This window comes from Leptodactylus fuscus, chromosome 2 (genome assembly GCF_031893055.1).
Source record: "Leptodactylus fuscus isolate aLepFus1 chromosome 2, aLepFus1.hap2, whole genome shotgun sequence".
Taxonomy (NCBI): Eukaryota; Metazoa; Chordata; class Amphibia; order Anura; family Leptodactylidae; genus Leptodactylus; species Leptodactylus fuscus.
Window position 1 is genome coordinate 237,733,920 of NC_134266.1, and position 22,817 is coordinate 237,756,736.

Below are 22,817 nucleotides of genomic sequence, written 5' to 3' on the forward strand. Positions count from 1 at the left end.
CAGGCTCTACATGCTCAGGAGGCTGAGGGCCTTTGGAGTCCAGATGCCACTTTTTAAGGCCATTTTCAACTCTGTGGTTGCTTTAGTTACTTTAGGTTTTTTTTCGGTGTAGCCTGCTGGGGGAGCAGTATATCAACCAGGGACAGAAACAGACTTGACAGGCTGATCAGGAGGGCCAGCTCTGTCCTGGGGAGCCCCCTGGACCCAGTACAGGTGGTGAGTGACAGAAGGATACTGTCCATGCTGATCTTCATGAGGGAGAATAAATTCCACCCCATGTATGAGACCTTGACGGCATTTGGCAGCACTGTAAGTGAGCATCTGCTTCACCCCAAGTGTGAGAAGGACCGCTATCATAGGTCCTTCCTCCCAACCGCGACCAGGCTGTATAATCTACATCAGACCAAGAGAAGATTACTCTGCACAGAGAACTAAATGATCCTGATGTCTTCCTTCTTTCTTCTTTTACTTAGCTGCTATGGACTCCTAGTGTATCTTTTTTTCTCAGTATATGTGTGCATACTTCCGTAATATATTACTGTGTATTATCCTGTATCTGTATTACTATGCCGCTGTAACATACTGAAATTTCCCCACTGTGGGACTATTAAAGAGTTATCTTATCTTATCTTATTACTGTTTGGGGACACTGAGAGGGTTACTATTACTGTGTAAAACATGACACTTTTGCATAGAGTCTCTGCCCCCTTTCTGTGTGTCCTAGTACCTCCATACCAGTCATCTCCTGGACACTGAATGCAGATCCCTAGGCTAGGCAATTCAAGTAAACTATACATTTGTGTTGTAGCAGATTAAAGGGAATGTGCAGGACCTAGAAACAATTGATAGGTCACCATTATCAGATCAGTCAGGGTCCGACACCTGAGCCCTTCACCATATATAAGGTATATGACCTGCAACAGCTCTGTTCCTTCATGTCCTGGATAAGATAATCCTTTAATAGTCCCACAATGGGGAAATTCAGTGTGATACAGCATCATGGATGGTACAGTAGTATATAACAAGAGAGAACACATACAAGCTCATGGCAGATAGAGAGATACTAGGAGTCATAGCAACTAAGAAGAAAGAAACAAAAGACAAACTGCAGGATCATTTAGTTCTCTGTGCAAAGTGATGTTGATAATACAGCCGAACTGCAGTTGTAGGACACGAAGAGGGAGGTCACAGCATGTGGCATAACCCCTTTAAGGGTCCATTTACATTAAATTTAATGGATACTAAAAAGAGATGTAAACAGATGCAAATGGTTAGCCAATGGTTTACATAGACATCAATGTAAAATAAAAGCAGATCCTTTTTTTGTCCATTTTTTCAGATGGGCATAAAAGTATGGAGTACTTGTTTATGTGTCCTTCAAAAATGGACAAAAATTGATCCTTTTTTTTACTTTGATGGCCACGTGTTTGGATTTGGTTTTTGCATCTGTTAAACTGGTCTGCTAAACACTTGTAAATGCGGTAGCGCTCCGGCGCCATATTTGTGTAGTGAATTTAGGAACATCGCAAAAGAAGGAGGACGTCTCACAGAGAAGAAGCCAGAGGAGGGTGTCAACGAAGGATGATGTGGAGGAGTACACGAAATGCCCATTGTGCATGGTAAGTATACGTCTTTTAGGTTAAACTTAAAAACGGAGGGATCTTTTATTAAATGAGTAGTGAGGCCAGAATAGCCTTTTTAAAGACTATTCAGCAATATGTCTATCGCATATCACTGAAATTAGGTGATAGACCCCCCCCCCCTTCTATGGAGAAGAGAGGGGAGGGGGAGGAAGAGGTTGCTTGAAAAGAGATGCAAATCACTGCTGCTCTTACACTCTGCTACACTTTTGGAAGGTATTTTAGTAAGCCATGACCCTTACAGCCCTGGATATGCCCAAAGTTTCCCAGATTGTTTCCTTAAAGGGTGTTGGGCATCTCATTTACTACGTACTCAACTATTTCTGACACTCCCATTCAGTTCACATCCACCATCAATCCCATCCACATAATCTGGTTGTGCCTGGGTTGGATGTGGAGCAGGACAAAGATCCTGCAGACTTCATTTTGTGGGACGACCCCTTTAACCCCTTTAAATTCAGAACAGTCCTCACAAATTGAATTTTTGGCAACTATGCATACCGGCAACGGTGACCTGCTGTTGACACTACAACTCACTGTTGTCTTAACCGTTGAATTATTTAAAGGGGTTTTCTGATTTCTGGGGTATGACTGCCGGAACCAGTTCTCTTGAGTGCTCCATGTGAATGGAGTATTGGAGCGTGATTCATGGTCACATCATGTTCCTGGTTAGTGGTCAGAATGAAGTCAAACAAATGACTTCTAACATCACAACAGGAACTGAAATGAGAGGAGGAGATTAGACAACCAAGTAATACTGACGGTGAATATGATTCAGAAAACATATGTTTATAAAAAATAAATATCAGAATGGTTCTAATAAAATAGGGATCTCTCAGAGGTGGACAGGGAACCAAATGTGGAGCCAGAAATTGAATCCCATATTGGAGATGTGGTCTTTAATGAAGGGTAATAATTTATTACAGTGAGATCTTATTTGCTTTGGCAGATGCTCTCTGACATTGAGTACTGCTGCTTATCTTACATGCTACCAGGATACCCAAATCCTTTGCTTGGTCTGTTGTCCACAGCTTTATTCCATTTAATGTATATTCAGTAATACAATTTCTGCTGTGTCTTTGTGGTACGCTACTGCAGACTTTTGCCTTTTTTCAGTATATTACATTTATAATGACTCTTTGTTTTCTGTCTCTTAACCCATTATTTACCCATGTGCATCGATTGCCCCACAAACTCCATTCATATGACTGATGTTAACAGCTGTGTGATGACTATTTTTTTAAAAAATGTAAAGCACCATGGAATTAATGGTGATATATAAATTAATAATAATAATAATAATAAAAATAAATAAAAAATGAATGGTCATCACACGTCATTAAATTCAATACATGTGAATGGAGCTATTTATATGATAGTTTTTTTTTTGATGAATCCTTTTAATAACCATCCAAAAATAGGCCATGTTCTATTTCTGGCGATTTTCATGGATCCATCAATAGACACAAATATATGAAGGATCTGTGAATACGGTTAGCCCTCGGAAGCAAATCAGCCATGACAAATGCCCCTTTGAATAGCACTTTAATTCCTTCATCTGCATCTGGGTATTAATAGGTATATTCACAGATGTCAAGTTTGTTGCACAAATTCTGCAACAGAAATTCAGTTGCAGTCATCTGAACATAGTTGTTTTGGTAGTAGACAAATGGATTTCTAGCATTGATTCCCACACCTACCATAGTACGGACCCCCTCACCAACTGCACTTCAGACTGTCCATTCTCATCTTTTGATCCTGTTACAGAAGAGGAAGTCTCCCAGCTACTTTCTTCATCTCGCCCTACGACCTGCAGTAGTGACCCCTTGCCCTCACACCTTCCCCAATCTCTGTCACCTGCTGTTACGACTTAGCTTACTAAAATATTTAACCTCTCTCTCTCTTCTGGAATCTTCCCATCATCCTTCAAGCATGCTGTTATAACCCCGCTATTGAAAAAACCCTCCCTGGACTCATCCTGTGCTGCTAACTATTGACCCGTCTCTAACCTCCCCTTCATCTCTAAACTATTGGAACGCCTGGTCTATTCTCGTTTAATCCGCTATCTCTCTGCTAACTCTCTGCTTGACCCCTTACAATCTGGTTTCCGCGCTCTGCACTCTACTGAAACGGCCCTCATAAAAGTCTCCAATGATCTCCTAATGGCTAAATCCAATGGTGACTTCTCTCTTCTTATTCTTCTGGATCTCTCTGCAGCTTTTGACACTGTTGACCATCAACTTCTCCTCACTATGCTCCGCTCAGTCGGCCTCAACAACACTGCGCTCTCCTGGTTCTCCTCTTATCTCTCAGACCGCACTTTCAGTGTATCATTTGTGGGCTCTGTTTCTTCCCCTCTTTCCCTTCTCCCGAGCTGCACCACTTCTCTGGAATGCTCTACCCCGGACAATCAGATTAATTCCCAATTTCTACAGTTTCAAAAACAAACTAAAGACACATCTTTTCAGACAAGCCTATCACAATTTCTAATGTAAACCCTTCCGTACTATAATTAGAATCCCCAAAATTTAACCCTCCTCTGTCCCCGCTCCCACATTACCCCACATGATATGATGCCATTTCAGGCTAACTTTTTATGTCCAAGCTCCTTCCACATGTTTAAGGACACGACTAGTGACAGCTCATAAAGTTTTATGTTTGTGTAATGACAGTAACCTCTATTACAACATTTTTTGACCTCTGTATAAGCAATGCTGCCCCTGCTAGCTCTTGTGTCACCCCCTCTACCTCATAGATTGTAAGCTCTTGTGAGCAGGGCCGTCAGTCCCAGTGTGTGAAATGACATTCTTTGTAATGTATCTTTCTGTCTGTATTTGAAACCTATAAATTGTACAGTGCTGCGGAATACGTTGGTGCTATATAAATCGGAGGCATGAGAGCCGGTTGTCTACTGCTTAAAGCAGTAGACACCCGGCGGCTATGACGGCCGCCCGGCTCCCGGGCGGTCGCCATAGTTACAGACCCGACACGCGCTGTACTATTACGGCGCATGTCGGGAAGGGGTTAAGTGCATTCCAATGCTTTTAGTAGTGTTTGGAGTGATTTCTGGGTTTCTCTGGGAGCTCCTGGCATCCTTTGCATTTGTTTACCTGGTATAGCTTCCAGCTGTGTAGCTTCCACACTACCTCTGTAAGACACTGACCTGGATTGGTGACGGCTGGGTGCAAGTCCTGGAGCGTGGGCGGAAACAGGTTGGGAAACTTTCCCTATAAGAACCCCTGACTGAACCTGCCTAACGTCAGAGTAACGTCCTTACAAGGGCGCCCCTCACAGGAACCTAAATAGATTCCCTATAATTACCCTACCAGTGGGCTGAGATGTAAAATGAGAAAGGGAATACTAGTAGCGGCAGGTAACAGAGAACAATAGCAGTACAGAATTCAAGCTAGACCAGTAGTAGGTATAGGTAAGAAGTAGAATACTGAAATAAACAGGAAAACTAAACAGGCAAGGAACAGGAAGGGAAAACAAAGATTAAGTGTTTGTAGCAAGTATACAAGTATACAGAAACTGGCAATACCAAACTATACAGAACCTATAGCAGGCAAATGAAGATGGGTGAGTGGAGTTAAATAGGAACAGGGAAACAACCCCACCCATCACAGATGGGAATGACTGGCCAGACAGCCTGCCAGTCAAACTGACACTAAGGAGGCAACTTAACCCCTTAGTGTACTAAAAACAGCCAGAGGAGTCACTGACACGCCTCCGGGGCATGCGCCGCATGGCAGGAATGCCACGGCGTCCCCGAATCCTGACAACCTCCTTCTCAATCCCTCCTTCCTCTCTCACTCCCTTACACCGCCTCCCTTTCTCCCTAGTTATCCAGTGAAAATCACTGCACTATACCTCATGAGATGGACTGCAGGTCTATGAGGACAGAGAATAGTGAGCAGTTAAAGTGGAAAAAAGAAGATGCTCAAGTTTACTCAGATTATCCTCTACTCACTTTGCGCAGTAAATCATATAATGACCAGATACATTATAGTGTTAATCCTCATGTACGCACACATAGCAGCCTATCCTGTTATGTGTGTTTCAGGTCACCTGAAATATCAATGTTAATAAAGTAAAAGACATCTTGAACTGTAATGGACCCACTGTGCTACCAGTTTGACATTGGGCTACTCTTCTAAGTGACCCCTGGTTTTCACCCTTTAATCCTTATATAGGGATCTGGTCTTTGCTGAAGGAAGCCATCAGGTCACTACTTTAGAAGTAGTCCCAAAGTAGGTGGCAGCTGAGGGTCAGACAAAAGTGTGGTTAAATTTGGTCCGAAGGACAGGCAGCAGAAAAGCAGGGTCCCAGATCAGAAACAGAATCCGTAGCAGAGTCCGTAGCCGAGTTTCTTTTAGTCCCACAAAGGGATTTGAGTCTCCATGAGCCTGTTCTCTCATGTAATTCACTAGGGTCCACTGTTAGACTCCTGGCTGCCATGAAAACACATCAGGACCCCATGTTTGGTTTGCAGAGGGGGGTGATTGGTTCACAAAGGAAGCCCCCTTCCCTCCCAAATAACCAGTTAAATGCCACAGTCATCATTGGATGTACCATCTAAGGAGTTAAACAGTCAGAATTGGAACTACAGAAATAGCAAGGCTCAAACAAACATTTGGCATATTGGCCATTCTTATTTAAAGCTACATTACCATCACATTGTGCCACGTCAGCTCTTTTAAACGTTGCTACAGCCCAGCCATGGCAACACTAGTCCAGCTGTATATCACAAAATCTGTAACACCCCCTCGGCTATCGTGTAATTTATAGTGCTGGTGTCCTCACATGGGGGACAAAAACCTTTTGAAACCTCCACGACCTGTATATTCCCTATACCTACACCCCAGCTACAAAAATCGTACAGAGGAATAGATTCCCATGAATCTCTGGAATGTATCCTATCTTTACTTGTGTTCAGAACCATTACTAAATGAATTATTGCAATTATCCTTGACTAAAACACGAAACCAGATAAAACATCTGACAATTTTCTCACCACTTGAAGCCTGGATCGGTAAGCAATATAAAGCGGAGTGAGGAATCATTTCTGCGCTCCACACCAAATCCCAATTGACCCAAGATGTTGACATTACTTGTACTTGCTGCATTTGTCCTTGGTGGTAAGATGCAAGAATATACAATACTGCAATCTATATGTGACTATACTATTCTCTGTCTACTAGCTGTCTGTTGGTGTTATGAGCCTTAACATTTCCTGTTATCCATCAAAATGGAAATGGTTCTTTATATTCCGATATTAATGGGGCACATAAAGTAAAGTATGTTATGTAGTTGTTGTGTCATACTGTCACTGATATGTCAATGTAAAAAAAATTAAGCATTTTGCTAACTTTTGGCTTTCTACACTTAATGTAACCATAGGCATGTATAAGGGAGTTTAGGGGGGCCGAAACCTCCCAAGTGTGCCCTCACATCAACTTAATGTATCCCTGGTTCACCCCACAGCTCTCGGTCTCTTACAGCAACTCCTCTGGATTTTTTGCACATAGAATGTATAAATATAAATAGAGACGAGAAAAAAACGGGAGATTGTAGAGAGCTTCTGAAAAAAGTAATTGGATAATGGAGAGAGAGTGTACAATAATATTGCGTTTATTGGTTACACAGTCAGAAAAAAGGCAACGCGTTTCATTACCGAACAGCTGTCTTCATCAGGCCACTGTACAAACATTAAGATGTTATATAGGTATATGTGTATTCATGTGAGTCATAACGTACCGGATTACATGACACCATCAGGAACGTCCTACTAATATTTACTGCATATAGTGTGGAATCATGCAGGTTTGTGCACCAACATACATGGCCATGTATATTCACATGCTCATTGCCGAGTTCCCCCATAATCCTTTCCAAATATAAAAGCCTGCAGTCACCCATGGACATAACATCATTTTATATCATCAGTTTACATGTAAAGGGATTCCCATCCTAAAAAAAATCATAGCATGTTTTATGGAACCAATGCCAGATCCCTGTCAATCATGTGAATGGAATAGGTTACTCTAGCTTAGCACCCTCCAGTAGCACATGGAACTGCAGCACAACCCACTGGTAAATTTGTGATGAAAATTTTTTAAAAATTTTAATTTTTAAAATTAAAAAAATGTTTTTAATATTCATTTTTTTTTAAATATTATCTATCTATGAAGGACATTGCAATGATAATCTTCGCTACATTGAAGACAATGCACGTGTAGTAGGAGGATCAAATTCAGCCAAAAATGCATGGCCATGGCAGGTAAGACAGGTTAATAGTATTATGAGCAATCTGATGTAATGCATAAAAAATGCATTTGATTAAATATGGTCTATCTATTGGTAACTTATATATCTAGCAGACAGCAGATCACATGGGGTAGGGGGACATACCAAGTAGATTATGACAAAATATTAACTAACTGCATATTTCTTGACAAATAAAGGGGTTTCTGGAAATGTAATATTGATAACCTTTGGATAGGAATTATATAGTGGACAGTGCCTGGCACTCCACATCCCACCTACACTAGCCAGACCAGGCACACTACCATTCTCAAGGGGATTTCATCCAGGCACCATGCAGGATTCACATTCAAGCTGACCACCATCAGGAAGACTATTTTCAAATATCCACAGCCTGATGAAGGGTTTGCTCAACCCAAAACACTGTGCTTACTGTGGCATAAAGAAAACTTTAAGAAGTATAACTACCTGGAGAGTCGTTGATCTAACTGATGTAGCAGGGAGGTGGTCAGCCCCAGTTTGAGTCGAGTGCTGCCCAACCAGAATCTTCATTATATAGTATACAGGTTTATACTGTGTAGAGACCATGCTGGAGTACTGCAGCTCTGTTCCCATTCAAGAGGCCTGTCCATGTACTATTAGGGGTCAGCAACATTCGGCACTCTAGCTGTTGTAAAACTACAACTCCCAGTGTACTACATTCACTTCTGTTGGATTTCCATGAACAGCTCAGCATTCGTGCATACTGAGAGTTACCAATATCTAATGATGTTTTTTTCTATAAGAAAACTGGTTACAGCTGACATAGACCTTGTGACCAGAACTCATCATGTGTTGTATACAGTAAAATGAAGCATGCATAGGTTAGAATAGGGACATAACTGGTTTACATGTCATTGCTGCTATAATTGGCCCATATTTGTGTTCCATCTAATAGGTATCTCTCCAGTATCGCTCTGGCAGCAGTTGGTATCACACTTGTGGCGGATCCCTGATCCGTGCTAACCGTGTTATGACCGCTGCTCATTGTGTGGACAGGTAATATATACTCTGAACCAGGGGGTATCTACCAGGGTAGCAGCGGTAACGGTTGCCACAGGGCCTGGGCCATTAGGGGGCCGGCGACAGACACTAGAGTATAATAATTGTTCATGGGTGTCCACAATGGGGCATAATACTGTGTGCAGAGGCCACTATGAGAAATAATACTGAGTGTAGGGGCCACTATGGGAAATAATAATGTGTGCAGGGGGCATAAAACTGTGTGCAGGGGATACTATGGGGCATGATACTGTGTATAGGGGCCACTATGGGGCATAATAGTACGTGCAGAAATCCAGGTGGGGGGTAAAATCGGTCGGTCTGTCAGGGTCTTCGGCAGGGGCCATGTCAAAAGCTCACCACGGAGCCCCGCCATTCCTAGTTATACCAATGCTCTGAGCAACTATGTCATGTTTCATACAAGATTTATTCATATTTGTTGATCAGATCCAACACTTACCGAGTGGTCTTGGGAGAGCACAACCTGAGCCAGAATGATGGGACCGAACAGGTTATCTCTGTGTCATCAATTCGTATACATGCAAACTGGAACTCCAACAATGTAGCTGCTGGGTATGTATCTGATAGAAGCTAAGAGCCGAGGAGCACGAGCAGAAGAGACTGAAAGAGTCCTACATGTATATCCAATCTATAAACTGAAGAGTTAGAGAACTGATGTATGATTATTATTATATAATTGATATTCAATGTTGATGTCCATCAATTTCAATCACAAAAGGGGATGGTGATCCAATGAAATGATTAATCTGGATCAACATTCATCTAAATATGGTTAGACATGCACACCATTATGGCAGATTCTTATTCTAGTAATGTTTTCATTTCAGTTATGATATTGCTATCGTCCACCTTGCAGCCAGTGCTTCCTTGAACAGCTATGTGAAGTTAGCTACACTGCCAGCAAGTGGCGCCGTCCTTTCCAACAACTACAACTGCATCATTACAGGATGGGGAAGAACCAGCAGTAAGTTGTAATTCAGGATATGTTTTTGGAGAATCTGTCTACATCTATAAGGCTATGTTCACACTACCACATTACACTCAGACATTAAGGGTAGTGGAGTCACGGACACAGACGACGTTCCCTCCATCTCTGTCCGTTCCAACTGACCACTATGTAAACGACGTGATGAATGCTTTCTCACATTATGTTTACTTTTGTTATGGAAGAAAAAGGTCAAGTCTATGTTAGAATTCTGATAAGGAGGGGTGTTCTTCATAGCCTAGCGATGTCAAAACTAACAACACCGATATCTGCAAAGCCCTGATGGGTATAGATACATGGGTAATGGAAATGCAAAGCAACCAATCAGATTGTAACACTCATTTTTTTTAAAGGTATTTTCCAAAGTCTGGCGGATTTAAGAACCAACCTGATTGGCTGATATGGGAAACTGCTCCACTTTGCCCTTCAATACATTTTCATTATTCTCTACCACTTCTATTGCCATAATGTATGACTTTACATTAAAAAAAAAAAGTTACATTAAGGATGTATAATCTTAATTTTCTGAACCCTGCTAACTTTCTTAAATGTGATATGGCAATAAATAGTATATGGAATATTAGTTAGAAAGAAAAATACTCCAAGGAGTTCTCGGACACTGGTCAGTTAAAGAATACTAAGAATGTTGAGTCTTGTATTACAGCTGGTGGCTCTCTGCCATCCATCCTCCAGCAGGCCCCTCTGCCCGTCGTTGACCACTCCACCTGCTCTAGCAGTTCCTACTGGGGCAGTACTGTTAAGTCCACCATGGTGTGTGCCGGCGGTAACGGAGCTCAGTCAGGATGCAATGTAAGTCTGGCCATTTTCTGTTTTTCTTTTTGGTAGTTATACTGTATGTATTATTTTCTTGAAAACGGCAACAAAAAAACACAACATTAGAGTAACGACTGAAAACTATATACACAGGATTGGAGGGGGCACTGACCTCTAAGAACTCAACCAATTGTGAGAACTGGAGTGTCTTGATTAAAATGTGTGCTAGTGTTCCATTCATACAGGTCCCAAGTGTCCCCCAGTCTGTATTTTTGACTCTCGTCGCTCTACCTCTTTTCTTTTTAATTGTCCCTTTTTTTGATATTGGAAATAGATGTGCATTCATAAACTTAATTGCCCCATGAACGATCTATCAGGTCCTAGTTGTATATTAGACTCCAAATTATATAATAAGGCATAGTTTGGTAAAACTTTGATTTAATAAAAACTTATTCAAGCACATAGATATGCAAATAATATTGAAACTTTCACCCAGTAAACTATAAGTGTCCAAAAAGTTCAAAAAGTTGGGAGGTATGTGGAATAACTTCAATGGGACCTCCAGAGGTAGCTGAGATACAGGGCTTTAAGTGTTAGGAACTTCCCTTGACTAGCACAAGTTTTTTAATTCCCTGGCACATTAGAAAAAGTATATACTCGAGTATAAGCCGAATTTTTAAGCACAGTTTTTGTGCTGAAAAAGCCCCCCTCGGCTTATACTTGAGTCAAGCAAAAATCTAAAAAAATTACTTTTTTTTTTTTTTTTTTTTTTGGGGGGGGGGGGGGAGGGGGAACTATGACCAGCCGCAATAGTAATGTGTAGAATCTCCCATAAAATAGTGGGGAAAAAAGGCTTTAAAAAATATAATACAAAAATAAAATAAATAGTTCTATAATAAATAATAAAAAGTTCTAAATCACTTCTTTCCCTAGAATACATATAAAAGTAGAAAATGACTGTGAAACACATACACATTAGGTATCCCTGTATCTGACAGTGCCCGGTCTACTGAGTATAGGGTATCTGCAGTGCTCCTGTTCTGTCGGGAAGGGGTTAATAGGAACACTGCAGATACCCTATATTCAGCCAGACTGAATTCCACGTGGGGGGAAAAAAAACAGTCCTCAAGCTCAGGGAAGGGGCAGACAGACAACAAAAACACCCCCTCCCCTTTCCCAGCACCCAGCAACTACTGCACCCAAAGACCATTTTAATCTTTGAAATTTTCCAGTAGCTGCTGCATTTCCCCCCAGGCTTATACTCGAGTCAATAAGTTTTCCCAGTTTTTTGTGGTAAAATTAGGGGGGGGGGTCGGCTTATATTCAGGTCGGCTTATACTCGAGTACATATGGTATATAATGTAAATTGTAGTGAGGGTTATCCTTCATTACTGGTGACCGTTTTTCTGAGTTATCCACTCTCTGCAGTGTCATGTGATCAGCAATCGGACTCTCCATTCATTCCTATGAGACTCGCATCGAGACTCTCATAGGAATGCTAGAGAAACTTATTTCCTGTCTACATATGAAACACTGGGGGGGGATTTAATATTTGCATCTTTTTTGTGATTTTTCTGGATTTATGTGCCTTTACTCTAAAGGATATTTCTATTTATGCATCTAATTTATTAAAAAGGTCCCTTATGTGTGTTTTTGGTGCACCTGATAAATGCATTGTAAGATGTAATCCCTTTTTCCCTGTCAAAAAAGCAAAGTGTCAAAGTCATGGATATAGTGCATTAGAAAAATAAATGTACCCACAATGTAAATAATTCAACTGGAAGAGACTTAAATAAATGCAGTCTTATTGCTGGTCATGTGACACAGCTGAGGACCATAAGGGACTGGATAACTCACAAATATTAGAAGATTAAAGTCATTACAAATTACATATTGTACCTTAATAATTTTGTTGGAGTGTTAATGTTTTAAAGAACAATGAGGGACTGAAATTGATTGATGTACAAACAATGAGGGGATCAAATATAATGTAAAGGCCTGAGATTAGGTAACAGTTACTGAATTTATCATTTATATACACAGACATAAATATGATTTAACCAATATTTTTATGTCAATGTTAATATTACTGCTCTATGGATAGCATTATGTATAGTGCAACTGATTAGAGACTACATGTAGCACTATTGTTGCCAAATCTTTACCACTTATATTGTTCTAGGGGGATTCCGGTGGACCTCTGAATTGTGTAGTCAGTGGAGCCTACCAAGTCCATGGTGTGACTAGCTTTGTGTCTTCCTCTGGATGCAATGCTTACCGAAAACCCACAGTGTTCACCAGAGTGTCTGCCTACATCTCCTGGATCAGCAGCGTAAGTTCTCGTTCATATACAAAAACCAGGGGAATAGCCAATGGCGTAACTAGGAATGGCAGGGCCCCATGGCGAATCTTTGACATGGGCCCCCCCTCCAAAGACCTTGACCAACCACCTTTTTTTCCCCACATTCCTGCAGGCACTATTATGCCCCTGTACACAGTATTATACCCTATAGTGGCCCCTGCACACAGTATTATGCCCTAAAGTGGCCCCTGCACACAGTATTATGCCCTAAAGTGGCCCCTGCACACAGTATTATGCCCTATAGTGGCCCCTGTAGCACAGTATTATGCCCTATAGTGGCCCCTGTAGCACAGTATTATGCCCTATAGTGGCCCCTGTAGCACAGTATTATGTACTGTAATAACCCCTTCATCCCCAGGCAGCAGGTAGCTGCCAGCACAGTACTGTGTGCTGACAGCCTGCCCTGCACACATACGTTTAAACTCACCAGTCTGCACTCACTCAGCGCTGCTCACTCCATCCCCCAACACTATCTTTTTCCTGCACAATGTCTCCTCCCCTCCCCCACTGCCAGGACGCACATTGAGGCTCTCTACCGCCTGGAACCCGACACCTTAGGTGGCCTCAGACCTCAAAAAAGTAAAATTTATTGTTTATTTCTTTTTTGGCGTATTAACTAGTGAGGGGGCCTGGGCCCCCTAAGGTGTCGGGCCCTGTGGCAGTTGCTATCGTGGTAGTTACGCCACTGGGCATAGCCAAGGCTGCTTTAACCATAGGTGCAACAGTGCAGCCACACTGGGCCCTATGGTTGCAGGGGCCCCCATACAGTCCCATATTTCAGGTGACGTCCCACTGTTCCCGGGGTGGCAGGCATTGATTTCACCTCTATCTGTGTCCTTAGCTCCGTGCTCCATTATTCAAGCTTTGGCTGATAATGTCTGTGGCAGGGAAGTGCAATGACCGCTCAGCCACAGACATTGCAGTCAGAGCCTGCACCTCTGGGAACGAGGTTTGGCGAGTGTACTTTTTTTTTTTTTTTCTTTTAAATGTAACATTGGTGGTTGAGGAGGTAGGGGAAATTAAATTATGGTGGTGGCATTAGGGGTCCCACTTTCAAAAAGTTTGCACAGGACCCCCCAATGCATTAAAACAGCCCTAGGCACAGCTATAGACCAAAGGTAGGCAACTCTGTTTGTACAGAGTGCCGATTTAAATAAAAAAAAAATCAAAGATGAGGTAGTCAGAGTGTCATGCAATAATTATAAGGCTGACGTCCCCTATATAATAAAGTCATATAACACAAACCATAACACAGAAGTAAACCTACTTATTTCCTATTAGGTATCCATAGTTAGAGTAGAGTATTCAAACCTTAAGGGTGCATTCACACTACGGAACGCCAGCGTGTATCAGAGCCGTACACGCCGGCGTTACAGCAGGGCTGCCGGACACTTCCCATTCATTTCTATGGGAGCCGGCATGCGAGCGCTCCCCATAGAAATGAATGGAAAAAAGCAGTCCATTCATTTCTATGGGGAGCGCTCGCATGCCGGCTCCCATAGAAATGAATGGGAAGTGTCCGGCAGCCCTGCTGTAACGCCGGCGTGTACGGCTCTGATACACGCTGGCGTTCCGTAGTGTGAATGCACCCTTAATTTTACATACATGCTATTATAGATACAAATCATCACAATGAATACATAATTTATTTCATAGTAAGTCAAACAGGATAAAACCACCTAAAAACAAAATATCAGTACTAGAACATGTTTGGGGTTTGAGGTTGCACAAATACCGGAGGGCAATTAAGTACAGAAATCAATGGCACAATAGCAATATAGATTGGATTGTCCAGTTCATGAATGATAAATAATATATAAATATAATGATGATAGTTCATATGTTCACATATCACAATATATGGGATATATGAACAATCTGTAGTGTTATGATACGAGGGCTATATGATTAGGTGCTTATATCCAAACAAACTCCATGTTATACCTCAAGTGACATGATGAAAGTATTGCACATATATCACATAGGACTGAAGATAACCAAATCATGTATTAGAATGAAATATAAGCATAATGCATTGCCAGACTAAAACATAGCAAATACAATCCTCAGTTTGGCAATGCGACTTGATAATAAACTGGCATCGGCCATATTGGAAAAGTTAAGTATAGCAGGATAACATAAGGTATGCCGAATAGAGCTAATACTGGCCAGTATGGAGCTGCACAATGATACATACTGCAGGTAAATCAGTGAGAGCCCTGAGACATTGAAAAGAACAACCTTATTTGAGACAAAACGTAACTTAACCTATAACATTAGTGTAAAGATACCGTAAAAACACATAGGATTTATAATAATAAAACCACAGTATAGTAAATTCATGCAATATACGTGTTAGTGTAAGTAGAACGTGAAATGTTATATGTGTACAATGTATCACTCCCGTGGTTTACTGTAATGTCCTATCTTTGAGAGAGATATTCTGATGACATTATTTATAACTACTTTAATACCCTAATTATTTTTTTTTTAGAACGTGTAAACATGAAGGAATCACATTGGAGACGTACAAGGACACCTGAAGCATCTCTAATAACTAGATCACACACCACTGAGAAAATAAAGCAATGTCATTCTTTAAAACCTTGGCTTGGCTCTTTGTTTTATAGTGAAGAGATTATTTATATACATAGAGTATAAAGGGGTTGGATCCCCCCTTTGGTTCTGTAGTGAGGGGGCTGTGGTGCTCGAGAAGGTGATGCAGCTCTTTGTTCTATTGATTGTAAGTGATCACATATTAATGGCCTTTTTAGATACTCAGTGGTATAACTAGGCCCCAGGCTAAAAATACTGGTGACCTATGTGACGGATATGTCATCAATACCAGATCAGTGAGGGTCTGACAGCCAGCTCCCCCACCGATCAGCTGTTTCCAGCAGTTGCTACACAGAGAATGAAGCAGGAAGCATTTTCTTTTTTTTACCAGGTAGAGGTGGAAAACAGATGGCAATTTTGGGGCTGTTGCTAAGCTGTTAAAAAACATCTGAGCAAAGACAAAAAAAGTGACTGTTTTAATATAAAACTTGCAGATTTTTTGAATATGCCATTTTTGTTTACACGTTATTTTTAACTTACAATTCTACTTACCTGAATGCTGTAATTCTGGAGATTGTCCATTGTTAGTGTTGGGTTCAGTAGAGATCTATCTAAGGCCAGTAAATTAGTCCTGAAAGGGTCGTATTCAAATATGTGAAACTGGACTAATCGACCCGCTGTTGATTTCCTGTCCTTGTACAAGTGCATTTATAGTATACTTTACATGGACAATAGGAATACAATATGTATCCTACATATGTATCGCTCCTACATACACATGGAAAGATTTTCAATCTGAGCTCTTGCAAACTACACCTCATATACCCCAATATGCCCAGCCCATGAGGTACTAGAGAATCACATGATCTCCTACTTTTTATGGTTTTATTAAGCCTAAAATATCTTTGCAAAAATGTAATAAAACTGATTTGCATAGAGATACTGGAGCAGATTTTTATAAACTGTCTAAAAGCACCCAATCACAGCACAGCTTTCATAAAAGCAAAATTACAAAGCTGTTCTGTAGTTGGCTGCTATAGGCAACTTGTTGGAGTTACTTAACCCTTTAATTACCCCAGAACTTATGGCGTACATGAACATCATTTGGTTGCATGGTAGTATGGAGGGACGCTAGAGAGCCTGTTATGTAACCAGTGGGTGCAGAGCATGTTTGATTGAAGAAACCCAGAATTATGGCTACAATCGACGATAGTTCCCTTATACGTCATGGTTAATACCGACTGCCTCATCTAAGTTGTTAGTCTGTGGCCACCCTCTTGGTTGTCATGACAGTCAAGAGTCAATTAAAGAGTCCCAGACCTGTCATCACAACAGTAATATCACAAAATACTGCAATACAGAAGTACTATACTGTACTATACTATACTATACCAGTACTATATTGTATGCAGTATATTGTTTTAAAAAATGAAAGGGAGTCTGTCAGAAATATACCGTAATGGCCACAAACCAATGAAGGAATGCAGAGAAAATCATCTTTTTATGGATATATAAATCTGCCAGCAAGTGCTTTAGGGACAGGCCAAATTTGCCTTCAGATGGCGACAAGTGCTCAGTGTCTTTGGAATCACCAATCATTGCTGCCCCACTAGCTGTGATTCACCTTTTCAACCTCTGCCTGTGCTGTGTGTAAGTAAATCAGACCCCGCCATCGATGTACTTGTAGGAGGATTTGTATACCTATAAAAAAGTTGAATTCTCTGTATTGTTTTATAGGTTTACATTCACAAAGTTATGTTTCTGCTCCTATTAAAGATTCCTACACTTCAATGTTATTGGTTTGCAGTTGTTTTGTCACTTTGTCTCCTATAGAAAGAATGGATAAAAATGGATTAAAATGGATTAAATAAGGGGCAACACGGTGGCTCAGTGGTTAGCACTGCAGCCTTGCAGTCCTGGAGTCCTAGGTTCGTATCCTGCCAGGAACAACATCTGCAAGGAGATTGTATGTTTTCCCCATGTTTGCGTGGATTTCCTCACATTCTACAAAAGACATACTGATAGGAAAAAAAAATTACATTATGATCCCTATATGGGGCTCACTATCTACATAAAAAAAATGGATTAAATAAACAAGTAACCTTAGGCCATGGCCCCTCATTAAGAAAATGCAACAAAACAGCACATTCTACAGTTCCTACAAAGTAGCTAATCCTACTAATCCTGTCCACACAATGCAGAAAAAAAAAAAAATCTTCAGCAGAAATGCTGCGATTTCAAAAATGTGAACACACTCCAATTTTTTGTGGCTCCCTACATGGGGTCTTAGCCTTAAATGTCATCCATAAAAAAATATGTCGCCTTCAAAAATATGCTTTCATACACAACTCTTCAGCAGAAAAATGTCATCAATGTCAGAATGTGATACCAAACAGCTATTTTTTTAAATGTTTTAATTTTTTTTTTTTTATAAGTAGTTAAATCAAGACCCCAACTCTTGAAGGACAGGAAGAAGAAAGCGGAAATGAAAGACAATAGAAGTAGGTCCAGTTAAGGACTGGATTTGAGAAATATTGCACTGGAGTATTATTGGTACAGGCAAACACTGGGGCCCTATTCCTTATAGATTAATACAAACAGTATGAAATCTAAGGCATCTGGAAGAAAAGTATAGGCCCATATTATACATATTGTTAGGATCCGATCCATAATATTATAAGGTCGCCTGTAACCTAAAAGATGCCATCTAATGAAATGTACTGAATTCTACATTCAATAGAAACCATGTATTAACTAGACTTGCAAATCAATAACCCATGTCTCACACTATAAATAGTTTTATCTCAATTTTTTATTTTTTTTATATTTCCATATGTGACGCCATATTCAAAACAAGATATTTATTTATTTGCCCTTGGAAATTGGACGACTTACCATCGATTTTATCTGCACCACCTGCAAATATTCTCACTGTTACCGGGGCAGTTTTCAATGGTAAATAATGAAATATGCAGAAATTATTATGGGATGAGGCTAAGTCTATAAAAGCGCTAGAAAAAACATAGTGGAAAACACAATCCCCAAAACACTTGCTTTTCACTGCTGTTCTGCATGTTTTCATTTTTTTTCCATCCCCTATATAATTCAAGGGGGAACTCAGCATTTTTTGTAGGTAAAATTAACATGCCGCATGGATCTAAAACACTGCCATGTTTTGTCTACTATCTGGGAATCAGCTTAAATATAATTTTATTCATTTTGCTGGGACTGTAAAATGCAGTATTTTTTCCTCTGTGTTTCTGCAAAAGCCACTTAGTCTGTATGTGGGTCATTTGTCATTGTCATGAGACCACTCTAAAGTTACTTAAGATACCACCAAACCTTCTCCTTCTTTTTGTACACCATGTCATAAAATTGTGACAGTCCACCTGCCCCGGCAAGTGAACCACATTCAGATGGGATCATACACTATACAGGTATGCTGCTTCAGGCCTGAAGTTAGGCCTAAATGCCCTTGCACATGACCGTATCAATGGCCAGTGTGCTAAATGGGTTTTTCCTGTATAGCACACTGATCTATTCTTTTCTATGGGCCCGAACATGACTGTGAATTACATGGTCAAGCAAGTGGGACGAAAGTCCCGGACGCAAAATATGGAACAGGTCCTATTCTTGTCCTTTCCTACTTCTGCGGCTCCTATTCATTGCCTGAAGGGGCTGCAGAAGCATAGCTGGTGCACAGGCGACACACGGAAGACATCCATGTGTCCCCGTGCCATTCATTAAGGCCAGGGCCCTAAATATCGTAAATGCTGCAATTTTTTCCACGGTGTTTTACAATCCCTGCAAAGGCCAATCCCACCTGCACACTGCAGAAATTAATCTGCAGTAAAAATGCTGCTACTTGAAAAATACTCGTGTTTTTGCAAATCTCAGCATGTCAATTCAACCTACGAAAACGCTGGCTTTCTCCATATAGGTAAAATGGAAGCCGAAAGTCCGCAGAGGAAAACCCTGTGAACTTTCTGTGATAAGCACTGTGGGAAATACCATGATGTGTTTCGCCATTGTTGTTCCTGCAGCGTTTTTTTTGGCTTTGGCACGTTACATGGGGCCTTAGCATTAAGGTTACACGGTTGAAAATAAAGAACCCTAATAACAATGTAATAGACACGTGGTTTCAAGAATGGCATCAGTTAATGCAAGTAACATTGCAGATGTATAATACATGGTAATACACACAATATAAATGGCAAACTAGAGTTATCTATTAGCAATGGTTACACAGTCTGCATCAGTATTAGTCATTTCAAGGTTTCCAAGAAAAAGTTCAAACTCAACGCACAGGTGATATCTGGTTATGTGAAAAGTGTGTGAGTACATTCTTCCTTATATTACATCACACGTTATTCCAAGAAGGTATGACATGCAGTAAGATTCACTGAGCAATACATATATGCATATACATATGCAGGATACTCAACTTCTAATACTACCCAAGCTGGTAAATATCCCCCTTCTATGATGAGTAGATTCCTCTACTATATATTTTGATATTACTTGTACTTACCTGTTACTCTTTAGTGCAGCATTTCCCAACCTTTTCAGACTCAGGGTACCCTTAGAAAAAATACATTTTCTCTGGGCACCCTTGACAAATAATTTTTACCAAAAGAGAAAAAAAACTACACTTTTGATGTGTTTTTAAAAAAAAAAAAAAAAAATTTAAATACAGGATTTGAAATTACAGCTGGAACATAAATTTGCTTCACTTGTAAATTTAGAAAACCTCACCAAAAAACACATGAAAACTGCATGCATTTTCCCATTCCAGTCTTGATGCAATTGTAACTGCATCGCAACTGCACCATGTGAATGCACCCACAAAGATACACCATCCTATCCACCCAGCACATATAAAAAAAATCACCTTTTACTATCACCAAGCTGCCTTAGTGGCCCCATATAGTATCATGCACTCCAGTGGCCCCCTGACACATAATAATGCTCCCCATTGATCCCAAGGCAAGTAGTAATGCTCACCAGTGGCCCCCAGGAAAGTAGTAACGTTCTCCAGTAGCCTCCAGCCAAGTAATACTGTCCCTCCAGTGGCCCCTAAACACGAAATAATGCCCCTGTGGCCCCTCAGACAACTAATAACGTCCTCCAGTAGCCCCTACGCAAATAATAATGTTTACGTAGTTGCAATATATAAATTAAAACAAATTACCCTTCCCCATCCTGGCTCTGGGCTCTGAGGTCCTCCTGCTTCTTCTCTGTAGATGGATGCAGCAGGTCTTTAGCAGGCATTACTAGCTGATCCTGAGTAATAGAGCAGGAAGCTAAAGTCTTCCTGCTGCACCGATCTATTCAACTACATAAATATCATATAGATGCCGATGTAGTTAAAAGGGGACTTGCAGCCATTATCCTCCAGATTCTTTCAGCACGCCTGGTAGGGGGACCCCAGTTGAGTATCACTGGTTTTGTGTTTAGCTGGTTCTAGTCTCTGTCAAAACCGTAGTTCTTTGTCCAATGACCAGCAATTCGCGGAATACAGAAGACACGTATTGTATCGTGATTTCTGCAGAAGGATACTTGACCTGGACAAGAAGTGTAAAGCTGCATGAAAATGCTCAAAAAATAAATAACAGAGACATATTTGGAAACTGTAGAATCACCACTTTAACCTAAATGTTAAGGTCTGAGATGGGGTCTGAATTAAATTTAAAGGGATTCTACCATTAAAAACGTTTTTTTTCTCATTGACACGTTGGAATATCCTTAAGAAAGGCTATTCTTCTCCTACCTTCACTCTGCCGTTTAGTTAAAATTCCGTTTTTCGTCGGTATGCGAATGAGTTCTCTCGCAGCACTTGGGGAGAGTCCCAGCGCTCAAACAGCACGGGCGTCCACAATGCTGTGAGAGAACTCTCCAGTGCCGCCTCCATCTTCTTCTGGAACGTCCTCTTCATGCGTCTTCTTTTGGCACTGGGGGTCACACTTGTACGCCTGCGCAGTCGGCTCTGCCATCGGGCCGAAGGCAGACCCGAATGCACATGCCCGTGGCCATGTTTTAGTGGCCACTTACGCGAGCATGCATAGTACGCACTGTACTCCATTGAACTACAGGAGAAAACTGCGCATGCTCGCGTAAGCGGCCATAAAAACATGGCCGCGGGCATGTGCATTCGACTCAGCCTGCGGCCCGATGGCAGAGCCGACTGTGCAGGCGTACAAGTGTGACCCCCAGCGCTGGAAGAAGACATATGAAGAGGACGTTCCAGAGGAAGATGGAGGCAGCACTGGAGAGTTCTCTTGCAGCATTAGGAATGCCAGTGCAATTTGAGTGCTGAGACCCGCTCCCAGTGCTGTGAGAGAACTCATTCGCATACCAACGAAAAACGAAATTTTAACCGAATGGCGGGGCAAAGAAGACATCTAAGGGTAGGAGAAGAACATTACTACTTGCCTGGCCACTGGGGAGTATTAATACTTGACTTGAGGCCACTGGGGAACATTATTAGGTGTTTGGGGGCCACTGGGGAATTATTAGGTATCTTGGGCCCACATTGGAGAATTATTAGGTTCTGAGGACGACTGGGGAGAATTATTAGGATTTGGGGGCCACTAGAGAGCATTATTTATTTCTGAGGGCCACTAGGGAGTGTTATTTGGTTAGCTTGGTGATGGTAAAAGGTGAATTTTTGTGTGTGCTGGGTGGAAAGTATATGATGTTGTAGCTTTGAGGATGCATTCACATGGTGCAGTTACAATTGCATCAAAGTTGCAAAAGAAAAAAAAAAATCCATACAGTTTTGATGTGGTTCCAGTTGTAATTTCAAAAAAACACATCAAAACTGTAGTTTTTTTGTTTTTTGGTGAAAGTTATTTGGTAGGAATTCCCCGAGGAATTTTTTTTTCCAGGGGTGCCCCGAGTCTGAAAAGGTTGGGAAACACTGGTCTAATCTAATTAAACATGGGATCTGATAATTTGGAGCTAGTGTAGTTTCTCTATTGGTGGTTTAGGGTTGTTTCACACTAGCGCTTATATTCCGTCCGGAAGGAGTCCGCATGGACACCCCCCGGATGGAATACAATCACAATTACAAGCGATGTGCTGGCAAAGCCCATTATAGTCTATGGGGTCCGTGTGCTTTGCCAGCACATCGCTTGTAATTGCGATTGTATTCCGTCCGGGGGTCTCCATGCAG

At 41.1% G+C, this 22,817-nt stretch overlaps 1 protein-coding gene across 1 annotated transcript; it reads left to right on the top strand.

Moving 5' to 3' along the window:
- Nucleotides 1–6,714: 6,714 nt before the first annotated feature.
- LOC142195839 (chymotrypsin-like elastase family member 1) lies at nt 6,715–15,676 on the top strand. Its single transcript, XM_075265897.1, has 8 exons — nt 6,715–6,778; nt 7,832–7,920; nt 8,842–8,942; nt 9,393–9,518; nt 9,794–9,930; nt 10,616–10,761; nt 12,908–13,057; nt 15,582–15,676. The coding sequence occupies exons 1-8, from the start codon at nt 6,739–6,741 to the stop codon at nt 15,588–15,590; spliced, it is 798 nt and encodes a 265-aa protein (XP_075121998.1). The 5' UTR covers nt 6,715–6,738; the 3' UTR covers nt 15,591–15,676.
- The last annotated feature ends 7,141 nt before the right edge of the window (nt 15,677–22,817 follow it).

Bases quoted from the DNA above. Each gene is read 5' to 3' on its own strand.
- LOC142195839 (XM_075265897.1), top strand. From the start codon at position 6,739: ATGTTGACATTACTTGTACTTGCTGCATTTGTCCTTGGTG. The intron at 7,921-8,841 runs GTAAGACAGGTT...TCCATCTAATAG, and splicing joins AAAATGCATGGCCATGGCAG to GTATCTCTCCAGTATCGCTC. The intron at 9,931-10,615 runs GTAAGTTGTAAT...CTTGTATTACAG, and splicing joins AGGATGGGGAAGAACCAGCA to CTGGTGGCTCTCTGCCATCC.